The sequence below is a fragment of the Leopardus geoffroyi genome, chromosome B3, assembly GCF_018350155.1.
Source record: "Leopardus geoffroyi isolate Oge1 chromosome B3, O.geoffroyi_Oge1_pat1.0, whole genome shotgun sequence".
NCBI lineage: Eukaryota > Metazoa > Chordata > Mammalia > Carnivora > Felidae > Leopardus > Leopardus geoffroyi.
The window spans coordinates 4,893,187-4,915,492 of record NC_059337.1 but is presented as its reverse complement, the minus strand read 5'-3'; the positions used below and the strand labels follow the sequence as shown (position 1 = coordinate 4,915,492).

Here is a 22,306-nt window from a genome sequence, read left to right as displayed (position 1 = left end):
AAGACCAGGTGGACGAAAGAAGGGAGTTCTTCGGTGGCAGAAGAGGCGGGGACTTGCCTCCAGCAGGAACGCCACGTGCGAAAACAAAGGGGTGTGCCGAGGCCAGGTGCGACCGTGGACTTGCAGGTTGAGGGAGGGGGCGCCGGGCTCGGGCAGCCGCGGGGAGGGGGGTGCTTTTCCCGGGCGGACTCCCGCCTGCTCCGGGCACAGCCTTCGGAGGCGCCTAACAACATGCCTTGCCACGCAGTCCCCTCCACACAACTTTCATTTTTTATAGGCAAGTACGCGGAGGCCTTCGGGAAGTGAAATGACCCGCATCAGGTCACAGCTCTGGTCCACCCTGGGGTCCTGAGGGCCGGTCCGCGGATTGGCCTGCCGCACTGCCAGGGCCGTCCACGCTGAGCGGCGCTCCCAGCCCGCGGCCCGGGCCGCCGCTGTGGACTACGACTCCCACAATGCCCTCGGCCCAGCCTCCTCCCTCTGGCCGTCTTAGGAGAACCAGTAGAAGAGCAGGATTTCCAGGAGCCGTTCTCGGTGGCCAATAAGCGCGGTGGGGGGCGGGCCTCTCCCGTCCATTGTTCTCGGTGCCCCTCGGGCTCGAGCCGCGGTGGATCCGGAGGGGTCGTGTTGTGCCCGGGGGCGCTTTTGCGTGTGAAGTGGCTGCGGAAGCCCGATCTGGTCTCCCGAGAGGTGAGCCCGGAGAGACGGGCCGGGAGCGGCGCGGGCCGGGGAAGTAGCCCGCAGGAAGGGAATAACGGGCCTGGAGCCAGTGCGGGCAGTCCTGCTGGGGGAGGGGCGTCGGGGGCGCTGTCCGCGACAGTGGGCCGGGGTCCCAGGGTGGGACGCCTGGGGTCCGCTCGGCGAACGCACCCGAACCTTGCTCGCGGGCGGTGAGCTGCCTGCAAGTTCAGTCAGGGGCGCGGGATTGGGACTGGAAGGCACGCTGGACGGCGTCCCGCTTAGCTCCTGGTTTCACGGATGGGGAAACTGAGCTTCCGAGGGGGCGTGTCTTGCCCGGGTCCGAAAGCGAATGAGCTCACCGGGTGCAGTTTTCCCGGGCTCCCAAGCAGGACTTCTGTTATACCTGTGCCTCTTCTAGCCCTTTGGTAAATAACACATTGAGAGCTTCAGTGTTCCCACTAGCTTTCTTCTTCTTCTTTTTTTCCTTCTTCTTCTTCTTCTTTTTTTTTTTTTTTTTTTAGTTTTTCCTTCCCAGTTTTCCCTTTTTTTTTGGGGGGGGGGGGGAGGAGGGTTGTTATCTGAGTCTTTACGATATAGTAATGATTTTTAAAGAATAATTTTCCCTTTTATAGTCTTTGAGTAGTAATTTCACTGCTCCCAACATCTTGTGTAATTAACGTCCCAAGTTTTTGTTTTGTTTTGTTTTTTGCCTTGTGTACGTGTTCATTTTTAAAGGGATTTGGGGTCATACTTTGTCTAGTGTTTCTGTTTTGCTAGGTGTGTTTTTTTTCCATAATTTTCATATTTATGAAGATTATCCCAGATTAATGGTTAATAATAATCTTTGTCAGCATAATTTTTTAAAATATTTGAAACTACAACAGAATGCACAAATCTGAGATTTCATATGTATGTTTTGTGCAACCATCATCAAATCAATGTGTAGAACGTTTCTAGCACCCCAAAGGCTTTGTTGAGCCCCTTCTCAGTCAGTCCCCCTGCCCCAAGGTAACCATTATTAAATCAGCATATTTTTTTAAAAAATTGGCATAAAATAAATATATTTTACTGTGTGGCTGTGCCATAATTCACTATTCCTCTGCTGCTGGATTTTTAAAACGTCAGGTTTGTTTTGCAATTAGGAACAATGCCACGGTTTTGTTTCCTTGCAAATATATTTTTCTTTACAAAGATGATTATTTTTAAAGATAAATTCCTGAGGGGCCGAGTCTGCATTGAGGAGAATGAACATTTTAAAACTTCATACTTTTTTTTCTCATTTATAATTTTAATCGAAGCATTGCTGTTTATTTTTTAAAACTTCATACTTCTATGGTAATAATGCAGTTAAGGTATTGCCTTCCTTCCAGCAAGGCTCACGGTATCTTCACACCTGATCCATTGCCAATCCTGAAGATGTCCCCGTAAGAAGGATGGTCCCTGAAGTTAAGTGACTAAGTTGTGTGTTAGGTCAAGGTCATTCCGCAGCAAGTTTGAAGTGATTCAGGGCAGAGTAACTCAGTCCTGGGTTCTTCGGAGGGCTTTGGATTTCTGATACTCCTGCTTTTGGAAAGAAAAGGGCTTGTTGTTTGTGCTTGTGATTCATCTTTTGCCGTAGAAAAGTTTTCAGGAATAAGCCATTTTTCCTTTAAGAGAGGCAGGAAACTTCTGTTGATCTGTGGAGGTAAGAATCACTTGGTGGCCTGACCTGGGCTGCTGTGAGTTAGATCCCTGTAGGACAGTCTGCTTATTGATTGTGGTTCCCTTTTCTCATTTCTCAGCCAGACAACTTGTTGAAATTTGAGGACGGAGGTGTCTTCTCAGACGAGCCTGGCTCTAGAACACTGACGTTCAAGGCTCGAAGCCTGCGGGATTGCCTCGGGAAGGTGGATGATGGCTGCAGAGGGGCCGAGAGTAAGCACTCCCTTGAGCCCCTTGGTCCAGGCGCCTCACGAGGAAGATGGACAGGAGGAGGTCACCACCATGATCCTGGAGGACGACTCTTGGGTGCAGGAAGCTGTACTTCAGGAGGATGGCCCCGAGTCCGAGAGCGCCGGCAAGGGCAGCCCCCACGGGGAGGCTGCTGGAGGGCCTCAGGGTGCGCTTGGCCGCCTTCGGGAGCTCTGTCGGCGCTGGCTGAGGCCGGAGGTGCACACCAAGGAACAGATGCTGACGGTGCTCCCCAGAGAAATCCAGGCCTGGCTGCAAGAGCACCGGCCCGAAAGCGGCGAGGAGGCCGTGGCCCTGGTGGAGGACCTGACGCAGACCCTTCGGGACGGTGGTAAGACGCCGGGCCTCACCGGGAGGGTGGGCACATGCCTCGGACAAGGGGGAGTGTGGTGTTTGTGGCAGAGGAGAACGTGGCGTCCAGGACGGAGCCCGGTGCAGCCCATTCTCCTGCTCTGTCTGCAGGCGGTCAGAACGCTGTCACCCCGTTTAACGCCCTTGTTGTGTGCAGTGACAATTCCAGAATTTCACAGGACTACGCTCGGAGCTCTGTCTGCGCAGTAAGCACAGTTTTCATGTCTGTGCTTATTTGGCGGGAGTGGGAAGCCGGTGGAGGTGGGGGAGGAGGGCGGCTGGAGACCGAGTAAACCACCCCCCTTGGCACCTTCCCTTGGTTGTGCAATAAACGTTCAAATATTTGCAGTGCCAGCAGTTAGAAAAACCAGATAATCCTATGTTCAAAAAGAGTGATTATTTTTATGAAACCAAGATCAGTGACGAGTAAGCCAGCTAATGCCTAGGAACTGTCTGTTGAAGTCATCCCGGGCTCTTGGCAACAGTTACCTTACTTGTCTCCCGTGTTAGCGATACCTTCTGGGACGTAGACGTGCCATTTCACTACTCTGTCTCCGTTCGGGGCTTCGGTTGTGGACTGAGCTCCCTGCTTACCAAATGCCTTCCTTTAGGCTGCTCCAGGACCCGTCGATCGTGGCTGCCTTTGCACTGCCCAGAACCGTAGACGTTCAGAGAGAGCAGAGGATGGGAGAGGTCAGGGAGGATGTGGGACTGGAGCAGGAGGTCGTCGGCTGGAGTGGAATTTGGAAAAGGTGCAGGGCGGCGGGGAGGGGTTGGCACGAAGCTCGCTGGTTCAGGTGACAGTAAGGGAGGCCCGCTGGTTGGAGTAGAAAGTGTGTTTTTAGGAAGCGGTAGGATGTGGAGCACGGGGGCAGGGTGGGCTTGGACTGGATGTCGCTGGCCTCAGCAGGTTCTTGAACTAGAGCCCAAGCATGGGAGGAAGCGGAGTTTGGCAACAGGAAGTAGGTTTGATTCGAGTAGGGAGATGCTGGTGACAGGACAACAGCCGGGCCTTGGCTGGGCTGAGGTGGGGACAGCTGGAGAAGGGGAGGAGACGGGACACACCTAAGGTGAACTGAGAGTAACACTGGTTAGCGTTTATGGAGTCTTTTCTGGTCCGGGCCCTGTGCCTAGTACCTACGATGCAAAACTCAACAGACCCTTCACCATCTTGGGAGAGAAGCGAGATTGTTATCACCAGAGAAACTGAGTGACTCCCCGAAGATCATGTAGTGAGTACAAGGCCAAATCAGGATTCGAACTCATGGGTCTGAGGACACGGTTCACGTTCTTAAGCATTTCATCACAGATGTGGTGCAAAGCGATAGTTCCCAGCGAGGGGTTGGAAAGAGTGGACGCAGGCGAGGACGAAGACAAAGGGGGCTGACTCAGAGGTGTCTAGTCCGGAGGATTCAGAAGACTGGAAGAGAAGAGAAGGAAAGGAAGGTGGTTTGGGAGCAGAGGTTGTGACAATGCCTAGGGATGTGGGAGGTATGAGTAAAGCTGTCTTTTGGAGAAAGGGGCTGATGTCAAGGGCCCACTGTGAGCCCAGCCCTGCCCTGGGCACCTTACGTGGCCATCTCACTGGCAATCCTGGGGGCGGCTGTCCTGTTGCAGATGAGGAAATGGAAGCTCCACCAGGTCAAGGCCTTACTCAGTGTCGCACGAGCTGCCAAGCGCTGGGGCCGGGATTCGCGCTCTGGTCTGTGTGCTTCCGTGTGTTTCGTAGTTTTTTCTTTCGCATTGTTTTGTTTTTTGAGCAGCAGGCAGAAGCTTATATTAGAGTATAAGACCCGGAAGGAAGAATAGTATGAAAGCTGTCTTTACAGAGACGGGGGCACTTGAAAGTGAATACCCTCGTGTTCGGTAGGTTTTATTTGAAGCGAAGTACCTGAGTTTCTTTGGCCCTGAAAAATAACTTTTAATCTTACTCTTCCTATTTAAGAAAACAAAACCAAAAATCTGTCATCCTATCCCGAAAACTTAACTTACCTGCCTCTTGACGGATGTGACAAGCTTGTGATGAACTTCAGGCTCTTCAGTCTGAGGCTGTGGAGAGGCCAGAGGGGTTGAGGGCTGGGGAGTGAGCCCCGGGTTGTTGGGGAAGTCACAACACAGAGGGTCAGGTCTCGGCAGGTGTGTGAGGTGGTTACAGGCACCCCCTGCTACGACCCTCCCCACCCGGCTTGCTGCAGGGCTTTGTGCCTCTTATCAGCCCCAGAACATCCAAGATGGGTTCTTCAGTCCTCTGTCTTCTGCCCTTGCGATCGGCTTTGTTGGTCTCCATTCATTTCATAAAGTCGTCTGCCCTCCTCGTGCCCCCCCCCCCCCCCCCCCGCCGGTGATTACTCAGAGGTACACCTGTGATCATCTCCGTCCTTTCTCATTTATTCAGTGTAAGACCACTTGACCTCCGTTCTGTTTGTGCAGCTCGGGACCTTTGGACACGTTTATCCAGCACCGGACATTGCAAGGCCTGGTTAGACAGTGGTTATTTGATGTTTCACTACCAGGCACATCTAGCTACTCACATTTGAAGGTTCTTATAAGTTCAGTTAAGACAGGACTTGTGTGAATAGCTGAGGTGGTAACACTCATCTCTCCTTGTGTTTCCCAAGGACACTTTCGTCCCCATTCACAGCCCTGAGCCAGGCCCTTGGTATTTCTCACCGGCACCCCCGTAGCAGGCATGGCTTCTTCCCGTCCCTGCCCCTGTTCCAGTCCCACCTGAGTGATCGGGTGCTCTCCTGCTGAAAACTCGTCATGAGTTCCCCCGTGTCTCCAAATCCAGCAGGACCTACTTCTTTGGCCCGGGACCGGGGCTTTGTGTGACCTGCCCTGCGGCTGCCCTCGGTCATCACGTCACTGCCCCTGCTCCATTCACACCAGATCTTGCTGTTCCTTGAACGTAGCTGGTGCTTTCTAGCGTTCATCTGTGCTCCTGAATTTAGAGTTGGAATGGCTTTGTCCCGTCCCTGTGTGAGAAAACCCCGGGAGTCCTTTGACTGCATACCCTTGGAGATACCCTCCATAAAGCTGTCCTTACTTCTGGTGCCTCTTCCTGTCCCCAGGTCCAGCCACCCAAGAGCGTCCCTGATCATGTCTTCCAGAAACCATCTCCCCCAGGGCGTTTGGAACCTCCTTGTCCTTTAGCTTTTGATTATGTTCCATGTTGTTTTCCAGTTATGTGAAGGGTTGACTTAGTTCTTCTAGGAACCTATAAAATCCCAGAAGGCATGGAACCTCTTTCCTTTCCTTTCCCTCCCTCCGTCCTACCCTTCCTTCCTTTCCTTTCCTTCCTTCCTTCTGTCTTTCCTTCCTTCCTTCCTTCCTTCCTTCCTTCCCTCTTTCCTTTCCTTCTTTCTCCCTCAGCACTGTGCACAGTGCCCCACTCACAGTGGGAACTCACGAAGTGTTATTGGCATGAATAAGTAAATCCTTCCTGCCCATCTGCAGGTGTGGAGACGCTCCCCTGCACAGTCCACGAAGGAGGCAGACAGCTTCTTCATTCCAGGCTTTCTGCCTCTCCTCGAGGAAGCCGTGCTCAGCTTTTGTTTTATTTTTATATTTTTAAATGGTTATTTATTTTTGAGAGCACGGAAGCGGGGTAAGGAACAGAGAGAGGGGGAGACAGAGAATCTGAAGCAGGCTCTGCGCTGGCAGCAGCGAGCCCGACTCAGGGCTCGGACCCACCAACTGTGAGATCACAACCTGAACCGAAGGTGGGACACTCAACCAACTAAGCCCCCCAGGCGTCCCTGGTCACTGTAGAATTGAGGCAGTTTGACCCAGTGCTGTTCTGTAATTGCTCTACCCAGGTTTCATCCAACTTTCTGTAAGAGGTAAGCAGACACCGTTGGAGCCTACGGTGGCCTTCCCCAGACTCCCCACTACCGTGTTGGTGCTACATCAGAGGAAAGGGGAAATGCTTCTCTCCTGATACATAGATTTCATCCCACAGAAGCTCCATCACCCAAAAAAGAGACTGCTGACATGAGAGGGGAGCAAAGGGAAATTATTGGGCTCAAGATGGATAAATTCCTGATAGATCAGTCCTCTGACCATTAGTGCAACGTGTGGTCCCTGGACCAGCAGCATCAGCGTCATCCGGAAATGTGTTAGAAACGAAATTCCTGGGCCCCACCCCGGACCGATGGAACCGGAAACTTTGAGCATGGGGGGTTTCACAAGCCCCCTGAGCGATCCTGATGCTGTTTCCACTTCGCGGGCCACCATGCTACACCTCTGGTTCTCAAACTTGACCACACTTGGGAACCACTTGGGGTCCCAGAGCCCACTCCCAGGGATTCTGATTTTCTGATTTAGTTGCCATGAGGTGTGGCCCAGGCAAGGAAGTTTTGAAAGCTCCCGAGTGGTCCTAAGATGCAGCAAAATTTCAGAGCCACTGCTTAGAGCCTGGTTACTCAAAGTGTGGTCCGTGGACCAAAGATACTGGAATCACCCGGTGCTTGTTAGAAAGATACACTCAGTCTCACCCCAACCCAAGTGAAGCCAAATCTGCAGGTGGTTCGTCTGCACTTGGAAGTTTGAGAGGCACTGCTCTGGCTTAGAGAGCATTGGAGGTTGTCCACTTCAGACCTACTCTTGTCCAACAGTCGAGCCAGAGTCACAGCTGACCTCTCCAGCCATCTTTAGAATCATCTGGCTTTTGAGCACAGGCAACAGGTGACCTATTCTGAGTTTTCTGCCACAGCAAAATGCTCCCTTTATGACAACAGAGCAAATACATTCGTTTTTCTTAAGGAGAGTAGAGAAGGTGTCTGTTTTTAAAGCCACGATTCTTGGGGTGCCTGGGTGGCTCAGTCGGTTGAGCGGCTGACCTCGGCTCAGATCACAATATCGCAGTTTGTGGGTCTGAGCCCATGTCGGGCTCTGTGCTGACAGCTCGGAGCCGGGAGCCAGCTTCGGATTCTGTGTCTCCCTCCCTTTCTGTCCCTCTCCCACTCAACGCTGTCTCTCTGTCTCCCAAAAATAAACAAACATTAAGAAGTAAAAAAATAAAGCTAAGATTCTCAGCCTCAAAACAAAAATCACCTTTAATTCACGGAAATATCTGAAATGTGTACCACACAGAGCTCTTAGATAGAATGTCATACCTGTAGGATGTTCGGCAGTCACTCGTTTAAACTGCTAACAGAGCTCACTGCTGGTTTTATCAGCGGTTAAGCTTTCAAGCAGCCAGAGTGCAGGTGGAACAGAGACAGCGCTCCCAGTCGCTCAGGCGTGAGCAGGTTCCTGCCAGGCTTGCCAGGACAGCGCTCCGATGGGGGAGCTCGACTGGGCCCCAAGCTGTAGCCCAGTCAACGCCTGCGTTTTCGACCAATGGCTCTGACGGTGGTGTCGCAGTCAGGTGGGAGGGGCTTTACCAGAATTGGAAGCCTAACCCATGCTAAAGTGCCAAAGCCTGTGACTAATTTATTTCATTGTTGTAAATGAATTCCAGTAAATTCAGGTTTATCTCCCTACTGATAGCTGTTTTCTGCACACTCGCTGTTATGCTGTCTGGTGTGAGAGAGAAAGAGGAGGCGTCTGGCCAGGCAGGGGTCACGCACGGCCCTGTGAACCCCAGCGGGGGTGTGCTGTGCACGTGAGTCTAGAGCCTGTGTCCTGGGTGGGAAAATCCAGGAACCATTGCTTTCGCCTGAGCTTGGCCTGCAGCTTTTGTTCAGTAACCCAGAAGGGAAGAAAAAGGTCATATGGCAATTCGAGAACTGTTTAGTGAATGGTATTTGGACGGTGGTCTCGCCATTTTGAAAAAACTAACATTGGATCCTTATTTCATAACTTACACAGAAATAGATACTGCCTCACAAGTGACAAAAATAAAGTCCAGATGGATTCTAGCTCTCTACTCTAAAAGACCTGGAATGACACGTAGGAGAATCTTTTTATAATCTTGTGGTGGAGAAGGCCTTCTTAAGCAAGACAGCAATCCTCAAAGATGGATTGGACACAGGAAAACAGAAAAGTCCTTTGTGTAAAAAAGGTACTATGCACAAAGTTAAAAAAACAGTGCACCAACTGGAAATATTTGCAGCAAAGTCTGCGGTGTAGCAGATAAGCGCCCAAGATCCTTGATCTGTGAGAGGTTCTGTAATCATAAGAAAAGTCAACCCAGGACAATGAAAGGTAATTAAAAGATATGCATGGTCGGGGGTGTGCATGGGTGACTCAGTCAGTTGAGCGTCTAACTCTTGATTCGGCTCAGGTCATGGTCTCGTGGGTCACGGGATCGAGGCTCCCACACACACCCCCAGTGGAGCTACCAGCTTGGAGCTTGCGTGGGACTCTCTCTCCTTCTTTCTGCCCCTCCCCAGCTCATGCATGTGAGCTCTTTCTCTCTCTCTTTCTCAAAATTAATAAAAGATATGAACGGGCAATTTAGAAATGAAAAGTAAATTGTAACTTTATGAAACCAGATGTTCAACCTTAGGAATGATCAGGGAAATACTCATTACAACAAGATACTATTCTTTTGTCTATTGGACCATCTGAAACTTAATAGCATGTTTCTGAGAATTCTCTGCCTTTCTGAGCATTTATTTAATCTTTTAAAATTAACTTCAGAATTAGGAGGTAATGTCACCTATTTTAAATTTGATAGAGGTGAGCCATATATTCTTTTTTTTAGTGTGATAAAATTTACAGAATATAAAATTTGCCATTTTAACCATAAAAAATTTTTTTTTAACGTTCATTTATTTTTGAGAGACTGAGACAGAACACGAGTGGGGGAGGGGCAGAGAGAGAGAGAGAGAGAGACACAAATCTGAAACAGGCTTCCAGGATCTGAGCTGTCAGCACAGAGCCTGACATAGGGCTCGACCCCACGACCATGAGATCATGACCTGAGTCCATGTCGGACGCCCAACCGACTGAGCCACCCAGGTGGCCCGCCGTTTTAATCACTTTTATGTGTACAGTTCAGTGACATTAAATATATTCATATTGTGGTACAATTGTCACCACCATCATTCATCTTCAGAACTTCTTCCTTTTCTCGAGCTGAAACTCTGTGCGCATTGAACAGTAACACCCCATTCCTTCTTCCCCCGCGGCCCCTGGTGATCATTGTCCTTTCTGTCCCTATGATAAACTTCCTCCAGGAACCTCATATAGAGGAATCACACAACATTTATCTTTTTTTTTTTTTTTTCAACGTTTATTTATTTTTGGGACAGAGAGAGACAGAGCATGAACGGGGGAGGGTCAGAGAGAGGGAGACACAGAATCGGAAACAGGCTCCAGGCTCTGAGCCATCAGCCCAGAGCCCGACGCGGGGCTCGAACTCACGGACCGTGAGATCGTGACCTGGCTGAAGTCGGACGCTTAACCGACTGCGCCACCCAGGCGCCCCAACATTTATCTTTTTGTGTCTGGCTTATTATTGCATTTAGCACAGTGTCCTCAGGGTTCATTCGTGTAGAAGCATGGGTCAGAGTTTTATTCCTTTGCAAGGTCGAATAATATTTCATTGGCTCATTTGTTGATAGATGTGTGGGTTGTTTTCAACCTTTGGTTGTTACGAGTAATGCATGAACATGGATGTAAGAATACCTATTTGCGTCCCTGCTTTCAGTTCTTTTGGGTAAAGATCCAGATGTAGAATTATTAGATCATGTGGTGATCCTATGTTTAATTTTTTGGGGGAACCGCCACACTGTTTTCCACAGTGGCTGCACGATTTTACATTCCCACCAGCAGTGCACAGGGAGAGAACCATAAATTTGAAGTCTGTCTTGGGGATGCATTTTTCAAAAAGTTTATGTTATTTATTTATTTTTGAGAGAGAGAAAGAGCAGGTGTGCACAAGCAGGGGAGGGACAGAGAGAGACACACACTCTCAGAATCCGAAGCAGGCCCCAGGTTCCGAGCTGTCAGCGCAGAGCCCCATGTGGGGCTAGAACTCGTGAACTGTGAGATCATGATCTGAGCCGAAGTCAGATGCTTAACTGACTGAGCCACCTAGGCGCCCCTCAGGGGTGCATTTTTGACAATCTTTTTATACTTTCTAAAACCTGAAGTTAGTCACAGACAAATATATACGGCGCTGTTAGTAAGTGGGTAATTGAGCGCTATATCCAAGAGGAACAAGCTTGCTAATTGTGTTTACAGTGAAGCGTATGAATAAATCAACTGGGGTGATACTGTACAGATAACTGTTAAGGTCAGTTAGAGGAGGGGCACATGGCTGGCTCAGCTGCTGAAGCATGCAACCCTTAATATCAGGGTCATGAGTTTGAGCCCCACATTGTGCGTAAAGTTTATTTAAGAAAAAGTCATTCGGGGGCGCCTGGGTGGCTCAGTCGGTTAAGCGTCCGGCTTCGGCTCGGGTCATGATCTCGCGGATCGTGAGTTCGAGCCTCGCTTTGGGCTGTGTGCTGACAGCTCAGAGCCTGGAGCCTGTTTCAGATTCTGTGTCTCTCCATCTCTCGGCCCCTCCCCTGCTCATGCTCTGTGTCTCTCTGTCTCTCAATAATAAATAAACGTTAAAAAAAAATTTTTTTTTTTTTTTTTACAAAAAGAAAAAGTCATTCAGAGGAGCACCTAGGTGGCTCAGTCGGTTCAGTGTCCGACTTGGACTCAGGTCACGATCTCATGGTTCGTGAGTTCGAGCTCCATGTCGGGCTCTCTGCCGTCAGCACAGAGCCAGCTTCAGATCCTCTGTCTCCCTCTCTCTCTTCATCGCCCCCCGCCAAAATAAATAAATATCAAAAAAGAAAAAGTCAGTTAGACCAATGTTCCCATCTTGGCTAGATATCAACTTCTCAGAGGGGCCCTCTGGTCGCTGGCTTTCACATTACCCTATTTTATTGCTTTCACAGTACTTCACACTGTCTGAAAATAGCATAATCTGAATAAAGAGTGTATGTGAGGCTCATCAGTTCTTAAACTGCACAGGACAGTCCAAAACCTTCGTTTTAAAGTCTCCACATAGATAAAGTAACTTCTTGGCTACTTCAGTAGTTTTAGGGGAGAGAAGTTATATAGAAAATGTGACCCTCTCTTCCTTATTTCCTTAACACCTGACTCATCTCTGGAGTTTTCTGTCCTGGAGATCTGGGCCTTCCTACCACATCCTCCTTCCTTCCTGCCAGCCTCCCTCTTTGCAGTCACATCCGCAGAATATGCTCCTCTTGGCATCTTGTAATAGAAGATACGACGTCGACTCGTGAAGTTCCTTTGGAAAGAAAATTCCCAGCCCGGACCGGCTCTTCCCGCCCCACGCATCACGTGTTGGTGAAGACACTCCCCGTGCATCTGACCTAGCCGTTTCTGAATCTTCATGCTCTTCATTGGCCACCAATAAAAAAAGGAGGAGGGAGCTGCCTGAGCTCAAATGCACTCTTCTACTTTGTACTTTTTTTTTTTTTTTTGAGTAGGCTGCATGTCCAGCGTGTGGAACCCAGCGTGGAACCCAGCGCGGGGCTTGAACTCACGACCCGGAGATCCAGACCTGAGCTGAGGTCAAGAGTTGGGCGCTTAACTGACTGAGCCACCCGGGCACCCCTACTTTGTACTCTTTTGACTTCACCCGTGCCCGTCTTTCTTGAGGAGATGCTCGGAAGGGGCCAGGATCCTTCATCCTTCCCACCTCGGTGATTGTGTTTCCCGTGGGGGCCTTGTGAAGGCAGACCACCGGAAGGGCCGCTCTTCTGTCCTTCAGAACGGCTCCTGTGCCTCTCTGCTGTCAGAGAGCAGCTTTTAAAGAACTCCCATCCCTCCTCTGGCCTTTCCTGGAATATCAGTCTTGCCTCTTTGTCTAGTAAAGGGGGGTAGGACTGGTTCTTCAACTGCAGATGGCGGGAGGGGGTGTAATGAGGTGACAGAAGATAATCACAGAAAGTTAAGCATCACTTTTTTTTTTTTTTAATTTTTTTTTTTTTTTCAACGTTTATTTATTTTTGGGACAGAGAGAGACAGAGCATGAACGGGGGAGGGGCAGAGAGAGAGGGAGACACAGAATCGGAAACAGGCTCCAGGCTCTGAGCCATCAGCCCAGAGCCCGACGCGGGGCTCGAACTCACGGACCGCGAGATCGTGACCTGGCTGAAGTCGGACGCTTAACCGACTGCGCCACCCAGGCGCCCCAAGCATCACTTTTAAAAGCTTTCCTATTGTAAGGGAATTCTCTCATATTTTCATCTAATTGTTTGACACTGTTTTTGTTTTGTTTACATTTAAATCTTCGATCTAGTTGGGATTTTTCCTGGCATGGGATCCAACTCAGATTTTTGCATGTGGCCTCATCAGTCGTCCAGCTTCATTTACTCAATGTCGTGTCTCTTCTCCACGGATTTGAGAGGCTGCCTTTATCATACGTTAAAGTCCCAGAGTCATTATACGGATTCTTGTTTCCCTTCCACTCGTCTGTCTTTTCATGTGACACCTGCATCAAATTCTGAATTCACATGTCCTTGAGTCTATTTCTAGAGTTACTGTGTTGTTTTGTTGGTCTTATTGTCAATTTATATTTTCATTCTTGAGATTTGGTAATAGGTTTTAACATCTGGCAAAGATAGTCCCTTTCCTTCCCACCCCTGATTTTACTCAGTAATCTTAAGATTTTTTCAAGTTTTTTTTTTTTTCTTAGTAATCTCTACATCCAACATGGTGCTCGAACTCACAACCCCGAGATCAAGAGTCGCACGCTCCACTGACCGAGCCAGCCAGGCGCTCCTTAACGTTTATTTATTTAAAAAAATTTTCTTAATGTTTACTTATTTTTGAGAGAGACAGAGGGCGAGTAGGGGAGGGGCAGAGAGAGAGGGAGACACAGAATCCAAAGCAGGTTCCAGGCTCTAGGCTCTGAGCTGTCAGCACAAAGCCTGACTTACGAACTGCGAGATCATGACGTGAGCCGAAGTCAGACACTTAACCTACCGAGCCACCCAGGCGCCCGTTTTTGTACTGATAAAGACACACTTCGAGTGCACAATTTGCCAATTTTTAGTGATGTGCTTTGAATTCCTGGGTATCCAGATGAGGCAATCAGTGAACACGTCCCCGTCTCCCACCCACCTTCTCTCAGCCCCGATTTTGGCTAGAGTATCATTTCTGCACCGCTCTGTAACCTTGACGTTCTCTTTTCTCATCGTAATCGCCCCGGTAGTGTGAGACTTGCTCTCAGGCGTTCATCCCCAGCCCTTTTGCTCCAGGGTTGCCTTCATCTCTTGGTTGACCGAAGCTCACCTCCTGGTAGTTTCTTCAAGAAGGGCTCCTAGGACCCACATTCTGTGACTTTGTGCAGATTCAGCACTGTTTGCCTGCAGGCCTGATCCTTGGGGGTTTTGTTGAACACGAGATCCCCGGCCCACCTTTGCTTTCCTGGGCTGCCTCGCGCCTCTTGCCGCCTGAGGCGCTGAATGTCCCCGTGGAGAAGTCTCAGCCCAGCTGGTTCTCCTCCCCATGTGAGTGATTGGGGCCTTGTTGTCCCCTGTCTCGTCGCTAACCACTCTGGGCTGGTTTTCCTGACACAGCGCACCTTTCAAGGGTCCTTGTAGCTTCATAGGTTACACTTTTAGTGTTTGTTCTGTTCCTTGGTTTAGTTCTCTTTCCTCGCTAACTCCAGTTCTGTGCGTGTGGCCTCTCCTTTTGTCCGTTTCCGCCCTTCTCTTTAATCCCCTCGTCCTCTCTGTCCCCTTCTTTTCACTGCTTTTCTCATTTGGGTCCCCCTTCCCCCTTTCTGAGCTTTCCCGTCTGCCTCTTTTCCTTTGTGTCCTCATCTTGTCCTCTCGTCTCCGGACGTCCCCTGCCTCCCAGAGCCCTGCCGCCACCACTCCGGCTCTTTCTCGACCGTTCACTTCGCGGCCGGCCTTCCTACGGGCAGTTGCTTTGCTTAGTGTTGTTTTAACGCGTGACCTGTCGCTTTCTCAGGAATAATTCCCATGATTAATGGGAGGGTCAGAGGCTCTCTCCTTCTCCGCTTCGCGGAAACAGACGCTCCCTGCATATGTGGCTCATGTGGCTGATTCTGGTTGCAGCCTGACCTCCCGAAGCCAGCCCCGCTTGCCCAGGTCCCACATGCACTGTTGCTCTTGAGGGTGAGTCCCTTACCTTCAGGAAGAGACTTTCTGAGCTTATTGAGATCAGTTGCCCTTAGTCCCCCCCCCCCCACTCCCCCCGCACCCACTTTCCATGTTTATTCTCTTCACTTCCTGCCTCCTCGGCCTCTGCCCAGTCTCTGCTGTTTTTGGAAGCCCTTGTATGTATTTTGGTGTCTGCAGATTAATCTGCTCCCTAATCTCACTGCAAATGGAGTTTGGGTTCTGTTCATCTTCCCTGTTGCTTCTGAGCTCGTTCCAGAACACACCAACTAGTTCTTCTGATTTTAAGGCAGCGGAAAAGCTTATTAGCTAGTGTCCTTGTTCAGAAGAGAACAACTACTAAAGTCATTTTAAAAACATGTCTTGGGTAGTGTTGGCTTGCCAAAAATAAACCAGGGCAGGGCGTCTGCCTGGAGGACCTTGTAGAAGAGTGGTGATGGCAGACCTCTGTGCTAGAACCTTGGGAAACCGTTGCAGGAAACCGAGGACGCGCAGAACTCCTGGTCCTGGCCTCGTGGGAACATGCACCGGTCCCTGGAGACCTGGGGCCAGAGGGCAGGTGTAGGAGCCCACACACTACCAGCAGAGTGTGTGTTAGTTAGCAAGAAACGTACCCTTATGTCTACCTGTAAGTTTAAATACAGTTTCAGCCAGTATTGACTTATGGCACGGCTGGAACCCGTGTTCTCCCTGAGGGATGCGTGGCAGATTTGATCATGTGCACATACGGAAATTTAACTTACCTTACAGAAACTCATAATCATGGAATCAAGCATCTAACTTTAAATAAACGATTTCTGGGGCGCCTGGGTGGCTCAGTCGGTTAAGCGGCCGACTTCAGCCCAGGTCATGATCTCGCGGTCCGTGAGTTCGAGCCCCATGTCGGGCTCTGTGCTGACAGCTCAGAGCCTGGAGCCTGTTTCAGATTCTGTGTCTCCCTCTCTCTGACCCTCCCCCATTCATGCTTTGTCTCTCTCTGTCTCAAAAATAAATAAACGTTAAAAAAAAAATTAGATGATTTCTTAGCTTCAGTCATGGAAATGTCACTAGGGCTTTGTATAATTATTTTACTAATTGTCTTCCCTGCTCTGGATGGATCTGCTCTTTTCTGGAGGTCTTAAGTTAGGTGTTAGGGATAATAAGCCTGTCATCCTTATCAATAAATCATTGATTTACTTCTGTACCCTACAGAATTCCAAAAAAGAATTAAAGACAGCTTACGGAAACTGCACAAGGGTGCTCGCTTCGGTAGCACATGTACTAAAATTGGAACGTTACGGAGATTAGCCAAAAAGAAAGAAAGAGAGAGAAAGAAAGGGGAGGGAGGGAAGGAAGGAAGGGAGAAAGAAAAGAAAGAAAGAACAGAAAAAAGAAAGGGGCACAAGGAAATTGTAGCAAAAAAGAAAATAATGGGAGGGAAAAATGAGATGAAAGAACACAGATTGCAGGCGGGACAAACATCCAGTATTCTTTCTCTGAGCTTCTGGCTCCAAGCTTCCAAGCAGGCAAGGCAGAGAGGGGGAGCCATAACCAGAGGTGTGAGGCAAACACAAATGTGTTGATCAGAGAGTGGTTCTTTTGGGAATTTCGGTTACAGGGAAATTTCCTTCTCGCTCATCAAGAGGACACTGTGTGGTATAAACAATGTTGCCAACAACTTCCTGGCAGTGGTACCGTTCCCGACAGCCATTAATTTCTGATGACACTTCTCAGACCGCTCGTGACCATCGGCCAGAGTCATTAAATCAACACACGGTTCAGTTCTGCGAGGATCAGAACAGTGCAGTCCAGGCTAACGGCTCTCCGTTGCTCTGGTTTGATCCTGGGATAGACTTCAGAGTCTCTCCGTTAAGGAAGGGAACGCATGTCTTTTTGGCGATCCTCCCGAATGACTTCTTTCACCCAAATGTTTGATAAGTACTGGTTGGTAGTTTGACAAGTTTCTGGAAGGGAGAAACTTTGTATTACCGATGGGAGGTCCATTCTACTGCAGAGAAATTTTAGGGCTCTTTGAACTGCCCACTTGCTTCCAGTCATCTATATAGACACCTGGAAGTCCTTTTTGCAGAGGCCGTTATCTCGTCTTACTTAAAATCTAGTTCAATTATTAACACCATAGTGTGATGCATGAGATTATTACATAATCTTTTTTTTTTTTAAGCTTTTTAATTTATTTTTGAGAGAGAGAAAGAGACAGCGTGAGTGGGGAAAGGGCAGAGAGAGAGGGTGAGAGAGAGAGAGAGAAAGAGACAGGGTGAGTGGGGAAAGGGCAGAGAGAGAGGGTGGCGGGGCTCGAACTCATGAAACCATGAGATCACGACCTGAGCCGAAACCAAGAGCTGGAAGCTTAACTAAGCCACCCAGGCACCCCTGAAAAGAGACTGAGTTTTAGGGAAATTTCGCCGGCACCAATGAAAAACGTATTCATTCATTCACCAAATTTAATTGAGCACCTGTTAGGCATATGGCACCTTGGTGAGTTTTGGGGGTCATTGTGTTCCCTGTTGTTTTCCCTTGATTAGGATTTTCACATCCCCACCTGACTTCATTTCCCAGTGAAGAAACATATAGATGTGGGACCCGAATCTTTAAGTCTTAGAAATTCTGGGTGATTACCACATGGGTATGAGGTCTGACAACCAGATAACCAGAAGGAAAGGAAATCAGCCTGGTTTTTTTTCTTTTCTTTGTTTTTTTTTAACATTTTTTTTTTATTTTTGTGAGACAGAGAGAGAGCACAAGCAGGGCAGAAAGAGAAGGAGACACAGAATCTGAAGCGGGCTCCAGACTCCGAGCCATCAGCACAGAGCCCAACGAGGGGCTCGAACTCACGAACCATGAGATCATGACCTGAGCTGAAGTCGGACGCCTAACTGACTGAGCTACCCAGGCGCCCCAGAAATCCACGTGGTTTTTAAAAGTTTTGAGTATTCCTTGGCCTCTTCATTTTCATTAGTTTAAATTTAGGGGAGCCTGGCTGGCTCAGTCAGTAGAGCGTGTGACTCCTGATCTCAGGGTTGTGAGTTGGAGCTCCGCATTGGGCATGGAACCTACTTTATTTATTTTTATTTTTTTAGTGTTTATTTTTGCGACAGAGAGAGAGAGAGAGAGAGAGAGCGTGCGTGAGCAGGGGAGGGGCAGAGAGAGAGGGAGACGCAGAATCTGAAGCGGGCTTCAGGCTCCGAGCTGTCAGCACAGACCCCCATGTGGGGCTCAAACTCAGGGACTGGGAGACCGTGACCCGAGCCCAAGTTGGACACTTAACTGACTGAGCCACCCAGGTGCCCCAAGCATGGAACCTGCTTTGAAAACAAAGTTTAGTTCGTAAAAGATTTCACTTTGCTTTGCTTTCCTTTCCTCATTAGTACAAGAGGTTGAGTACAAATTGAAGAAATGTGTTTTTCTTCCCTGTTTCAGATTTTGAGATCCAGAGCGAGGATGGGGAGAACTCCAATCAAGATGTGTTCGAGGATGCGGAATCAGGGCAGATGTTGCCGGAGAGGCCCGACGGGGCGGGCACTCAGCGGCCTGGCTGGGAAAGCGACTTGGAGAGAGACCGTGGCCCCGGGGGGCACCGGGGAGGGGCCCCGGCCGGGGGCCGCAGGGAGGTGGCGGCCCAGGGCCGGGAGGTGGGACGGCTCATCGGCCTTCAGGGCACCTACCTGGGGGAGAAGCCCTACGAGTGTCCGCAGTGTGGGAAGACCTTCAGCCGGAAGTCCCACCTGATCACGCACGAGCGGACCCACACGGGGGAGAAGTACTACAAGTGCGGCGAGTGCGGGAAGAGCTTCAGCGACGGCTCCAACTTCAGCAGACACCAGACCACGCACACGGGGGAGAAGCCTTACAAATGCAGGGACTGCGGGAGGAGCTTCAGCCGGAGCGCCAACCTCATAACCCACCAGAGGATCCACACGGGGGAGAAGCCCTTCCAGTGCGCCGAGTGCGGCAAGAGCTTCAGCAGGAGCCCCAACCTCATCGCCCACCAGCGGACCCACACGGGGGAGAAGCCCTACTCGTGCCCCGAGTGCGGGAAGAGCTTCGGCAACCGCTCGAGCCTTAACACGCACCAGGGCATCCACACCGGCGAGAAGCCGTACGCGTGCAAGGAGTGCGGGGAGAGCTTCAGCTACAACTCCAACCTGATCCGGCACCAGCGGATCCACACGGGCGAGAAGCCCTACCGGTGCCCCGACTGCGGGCAGAGGTTCAGCCAGAGCTCGGCGCTCATCACGCACCGCAGGACGCACACCGGCGAGAAGCCCTACCGGTGCGGCGAGTGCGGCAAGAGCTTCAGCCGCAGCTCCAACCTGGCCACGCACCGCAGGACGCACCTGCCGGAGAAGCCCTACAAGTGCGGCGAGTGCGGCAAGAGCTTCAGCCAGAGCTCCAGCCTCATCGCGCACCAGGGCACGCACACGGGCGAGAAGCCCTACGAGTGCCTGACGTGCGGGGAGAGCTTCAGCTGGAGCTCCAACCTCGTCAAGCACCAGCGCATCCACACGGGCGAGAAGCCGCACCGCTGCGGCGACTGCGGCAAGAGCTTCGGCCAGCGCTCCCAGCTGGCGGCGCACCGGCGGACGCACACGGGCGAGAGGCCCTACCGGTGCGTCCTGTGCGGCAAGAGCTTCAGCCGCGGCTCCGTCCTCGTCATGCACCAGCGAGCCCACCTGGGCGACAAGCCGTACCGCTGCCCCGAGTGCGGGAAGGGCTTCAGCTGGAACTCGGTGCTCATCGTCCACCAGCGCACCCACACCGGGGAGAAGCCCTACAAGTGCCCCGACTGCGGCAAGGGCTTCAGCAACAGCTCCAACTTCATCACCCATCAGAGGACTCACGTGAAGGACAAGCTGGGCTGAGGCGGCAGAAGGGCCCCGGGACACCGAGGTCCCTCCGGGAGAGCCATGCTCCCTAAGTGGTCTCTGGGGACTTTTGCGGGGACCTCGCCCTCCCCCGTCCCCATCTCTAACACAGCTCGGTGGTCGCAGGCGAACCCCCAGAACAGGGCACAGGGACGGAGGGTCGGGTCTTCTCACTGCTTCGTTTCCAGGCGCGACTGGCGTCCTGCGTCCCGGTGCTCTGTGCCTCGGTCCCCTCTCTAGTGGGACGGGGTGGGGTGGGGTGGGTGTTTCGCATGTGGAACGGAAGACCGCGTGCCCCCAGCCCAGGCCGAGTCCTCGGAAATACGGTCCACAGGTGCTGGTGGTTTCGCCCCCACCTCGCTGGGTTGAGGTGCCTTGACCCCGAGCTGCTGGCACTCCAGGGCGCCCCGTCCAAACGCACTCTTCCTGGCGTGCGTCCTGGGCTTTGATTGCAGGTCAGGGTGGAAGGGCTTGTCCAGCTCTGGGTCCTCCACGTGAAGGCAAAGGCCGTTTCTGTTTGTAGAAAGCGTCAGGAACACCTAAACACCAGGCTGTACGCCCTGGAACCAGCGTCCTGGTAGGCTTTCCGTTGGTTAAGAGCTGAACAGGGCCTGCCAGGAAGGGTACAAAGGGGGATGTACACGTTTGCCTGTGTCTCTGCTTACTGTCCCGTGGGAAGTCGGCTGCTGGGGGAATGCACTGGTTTTTGTGGAGTTTTGGTTTTTGAGTGGGAAGTGAAGTCGGGGACCCCCACTGCCTACCCCTGGCCGATGGTGGTTTCTGTCTCATCGAGGGTGGAACAGCCCTGCACTCTTCAGGGGGGCCTGTGTCTTCATCCCCACAGATAAACAGCCCCCAGATCATCTCTATGCACTGGCCATTCCCGTTCTTCTATTCTTTATGTTCTATATGCAGAGATAGAATTCTGTCTGGTAGCTTTTGTATACTTTCATATTTTTAAGGAAGTGTTGATTTTGAGGACACACAGTCTATCCCCCGTAGGGATGTGAGCTTGAATCTGGGGCTGTTCTAACAGGTGTCATCCTTGGTCTGAGGATGCTACCAGCGCTTTGTGGTTGGGTCCTCGAGCCTTGAAACCGTAGAGACCAGGGGATGGTAGCAGGTCAAGGGGGTTGTTATAAGGAAGCGGAGAGCAGATAAAGTGTTTCTGGGAAATGTGAAACCACCTCCTCCAGCGCATGGAGCCTGTGCTCACAACGGGCCTTGGTTCTTAGAGAACGGATGCTCAACATTGCCTAATAAAATAGTCTCATTCTTTTCCTGTGTCTGCCTTCTGATGTGGACCGGACTATTAGCAAACCCACACACCTCACTTCCCACCCACTCACCTCCTGCCCTAGGCCAAAAGTGGCCCAAGACCTTCAGGGAGTCAAAGTCAGTGGCTTCAAAGAACACACCTTTGGGTGAACCAAGATCTGTGTGCTTGACCGGTGCACACACCTGTCCACCGTCCTTTGCCGACTCTGCATCCAGTCTGTCAACCAAGATGGAGTGGCAGGTTTGGCTAAGAAGCCAGCGGCCTCCTAAGGAGGCCGTTGGGAATCATCTCTATCGAGAATCAACTAGATTAGACACAAGGAGGATGTTTCTAAACTAGGCAGTGATGGTTGTTAAACCAAGCCACGTAGGCCATGAAATCCCCATCATTCACTTATTTGGCAAACATTGAGGACTTAAGTACCATCATGGTGTTGGGTACTAGGTTCTAGGAAAACTCCATGAAGTTTTCGTAGGAGGAATAATCCCACCTGTCTGGATGGATAGGGTGGTTTTCCAGCTGATACCAAATTCTGGGATTTGGGTTGTAGAAGATACTAGCATTCTCTTCCTCTAAGTCTCAAGAAAAGAGCTGATATTAAGCTTTGCAAAACTTTTTTTTTTTTTTTTTTTTTTTTTTTTTTACTCCTCTCTACCTAGTAGGGACACAAAATATCTTAGGAAAAAAAGGGACAGAAGATCAGGTTGGGAGATGACAGTCTGTGGTCCTAGAAAGGTTGAGAGTCCGTCACTTCCTGTCCTGCCTGCCCCTGGAGCGGATCTGTGGAGGCAGAGGGGGCTTAGCATGCACTGGCCTTCGTGCGGCTCCGTGCGGGATGCAAGGGCACAGCCTTCTTCCCTGGAAGACGTCGGGAAGCCCCAGGCCCCTTGGGGGGACTACTTCGGCCCCCCAGCAGATTTCCTTCGGCCATGTCTTTGCCTGTGATTCAGTCACACCTCTGTAACAAAGGCTATTTCCCCTAAATGTACATGCATTTAGGGGTTGAGGTTTTATCATGTTTGTTTCATGGGAACAGCCTTGGGACAGTTACAAATTTAGGGACAAATTTCAAATTTAGAATAAATGGTGAAAAAAAAAAAGCGATTGCTTCACCC

The 22,306-nt window shown here is 50.7% G+C and overlaps 1 protein-coding gene across 3 annotated transcripts; it reads left to right on the top strand.

Annotated features, from left to right (window-relative positions):
• Positions 1-293: 293 nt before the first annotated feature.
• On the top strand, positions 294-21,190 carry ZSCAN2 (zinc finger and SCAN domain containing 2). Of its 3 annotated transcripts, none has more exons than XM_045448665.1 (3): positions 294-690; positions 2,463-2,962; positions 3,094-3,326. In XM_045448665.1, exons 2-3 carry the CDS (start codon positions 2,572-2,574, stop codon positions 3,273-3,275), a joined length of 573 nt encoding a protein of 190 aa, XP_045304621.1. In that variant the 5' UTR covers positions 294-690; positions 2,463-2,571; the 3' UTR covers positions 3,276-3,326. The 3 variants fall into 3 exon arrangements, with proteins under 3 accessions (XP_045304621.1, XP_045304620.1, XP_045304619.1); XM_045448664.1 differs by lacking the exon at positions 3,094-3,326 and adding an exon at positions 18,468-21,190 and having other exon boundaries at positions 310-690; positions 2,467-2,962; XM_045448663.1 differs by lacking the exon at positions 3,094-3,326 and adding an exon at positions 18,468-21,190 and having other exon boundaries at positions 310-690.
• Positions 21,191-22,306: the final 1,116 nt, after the last annotated feature.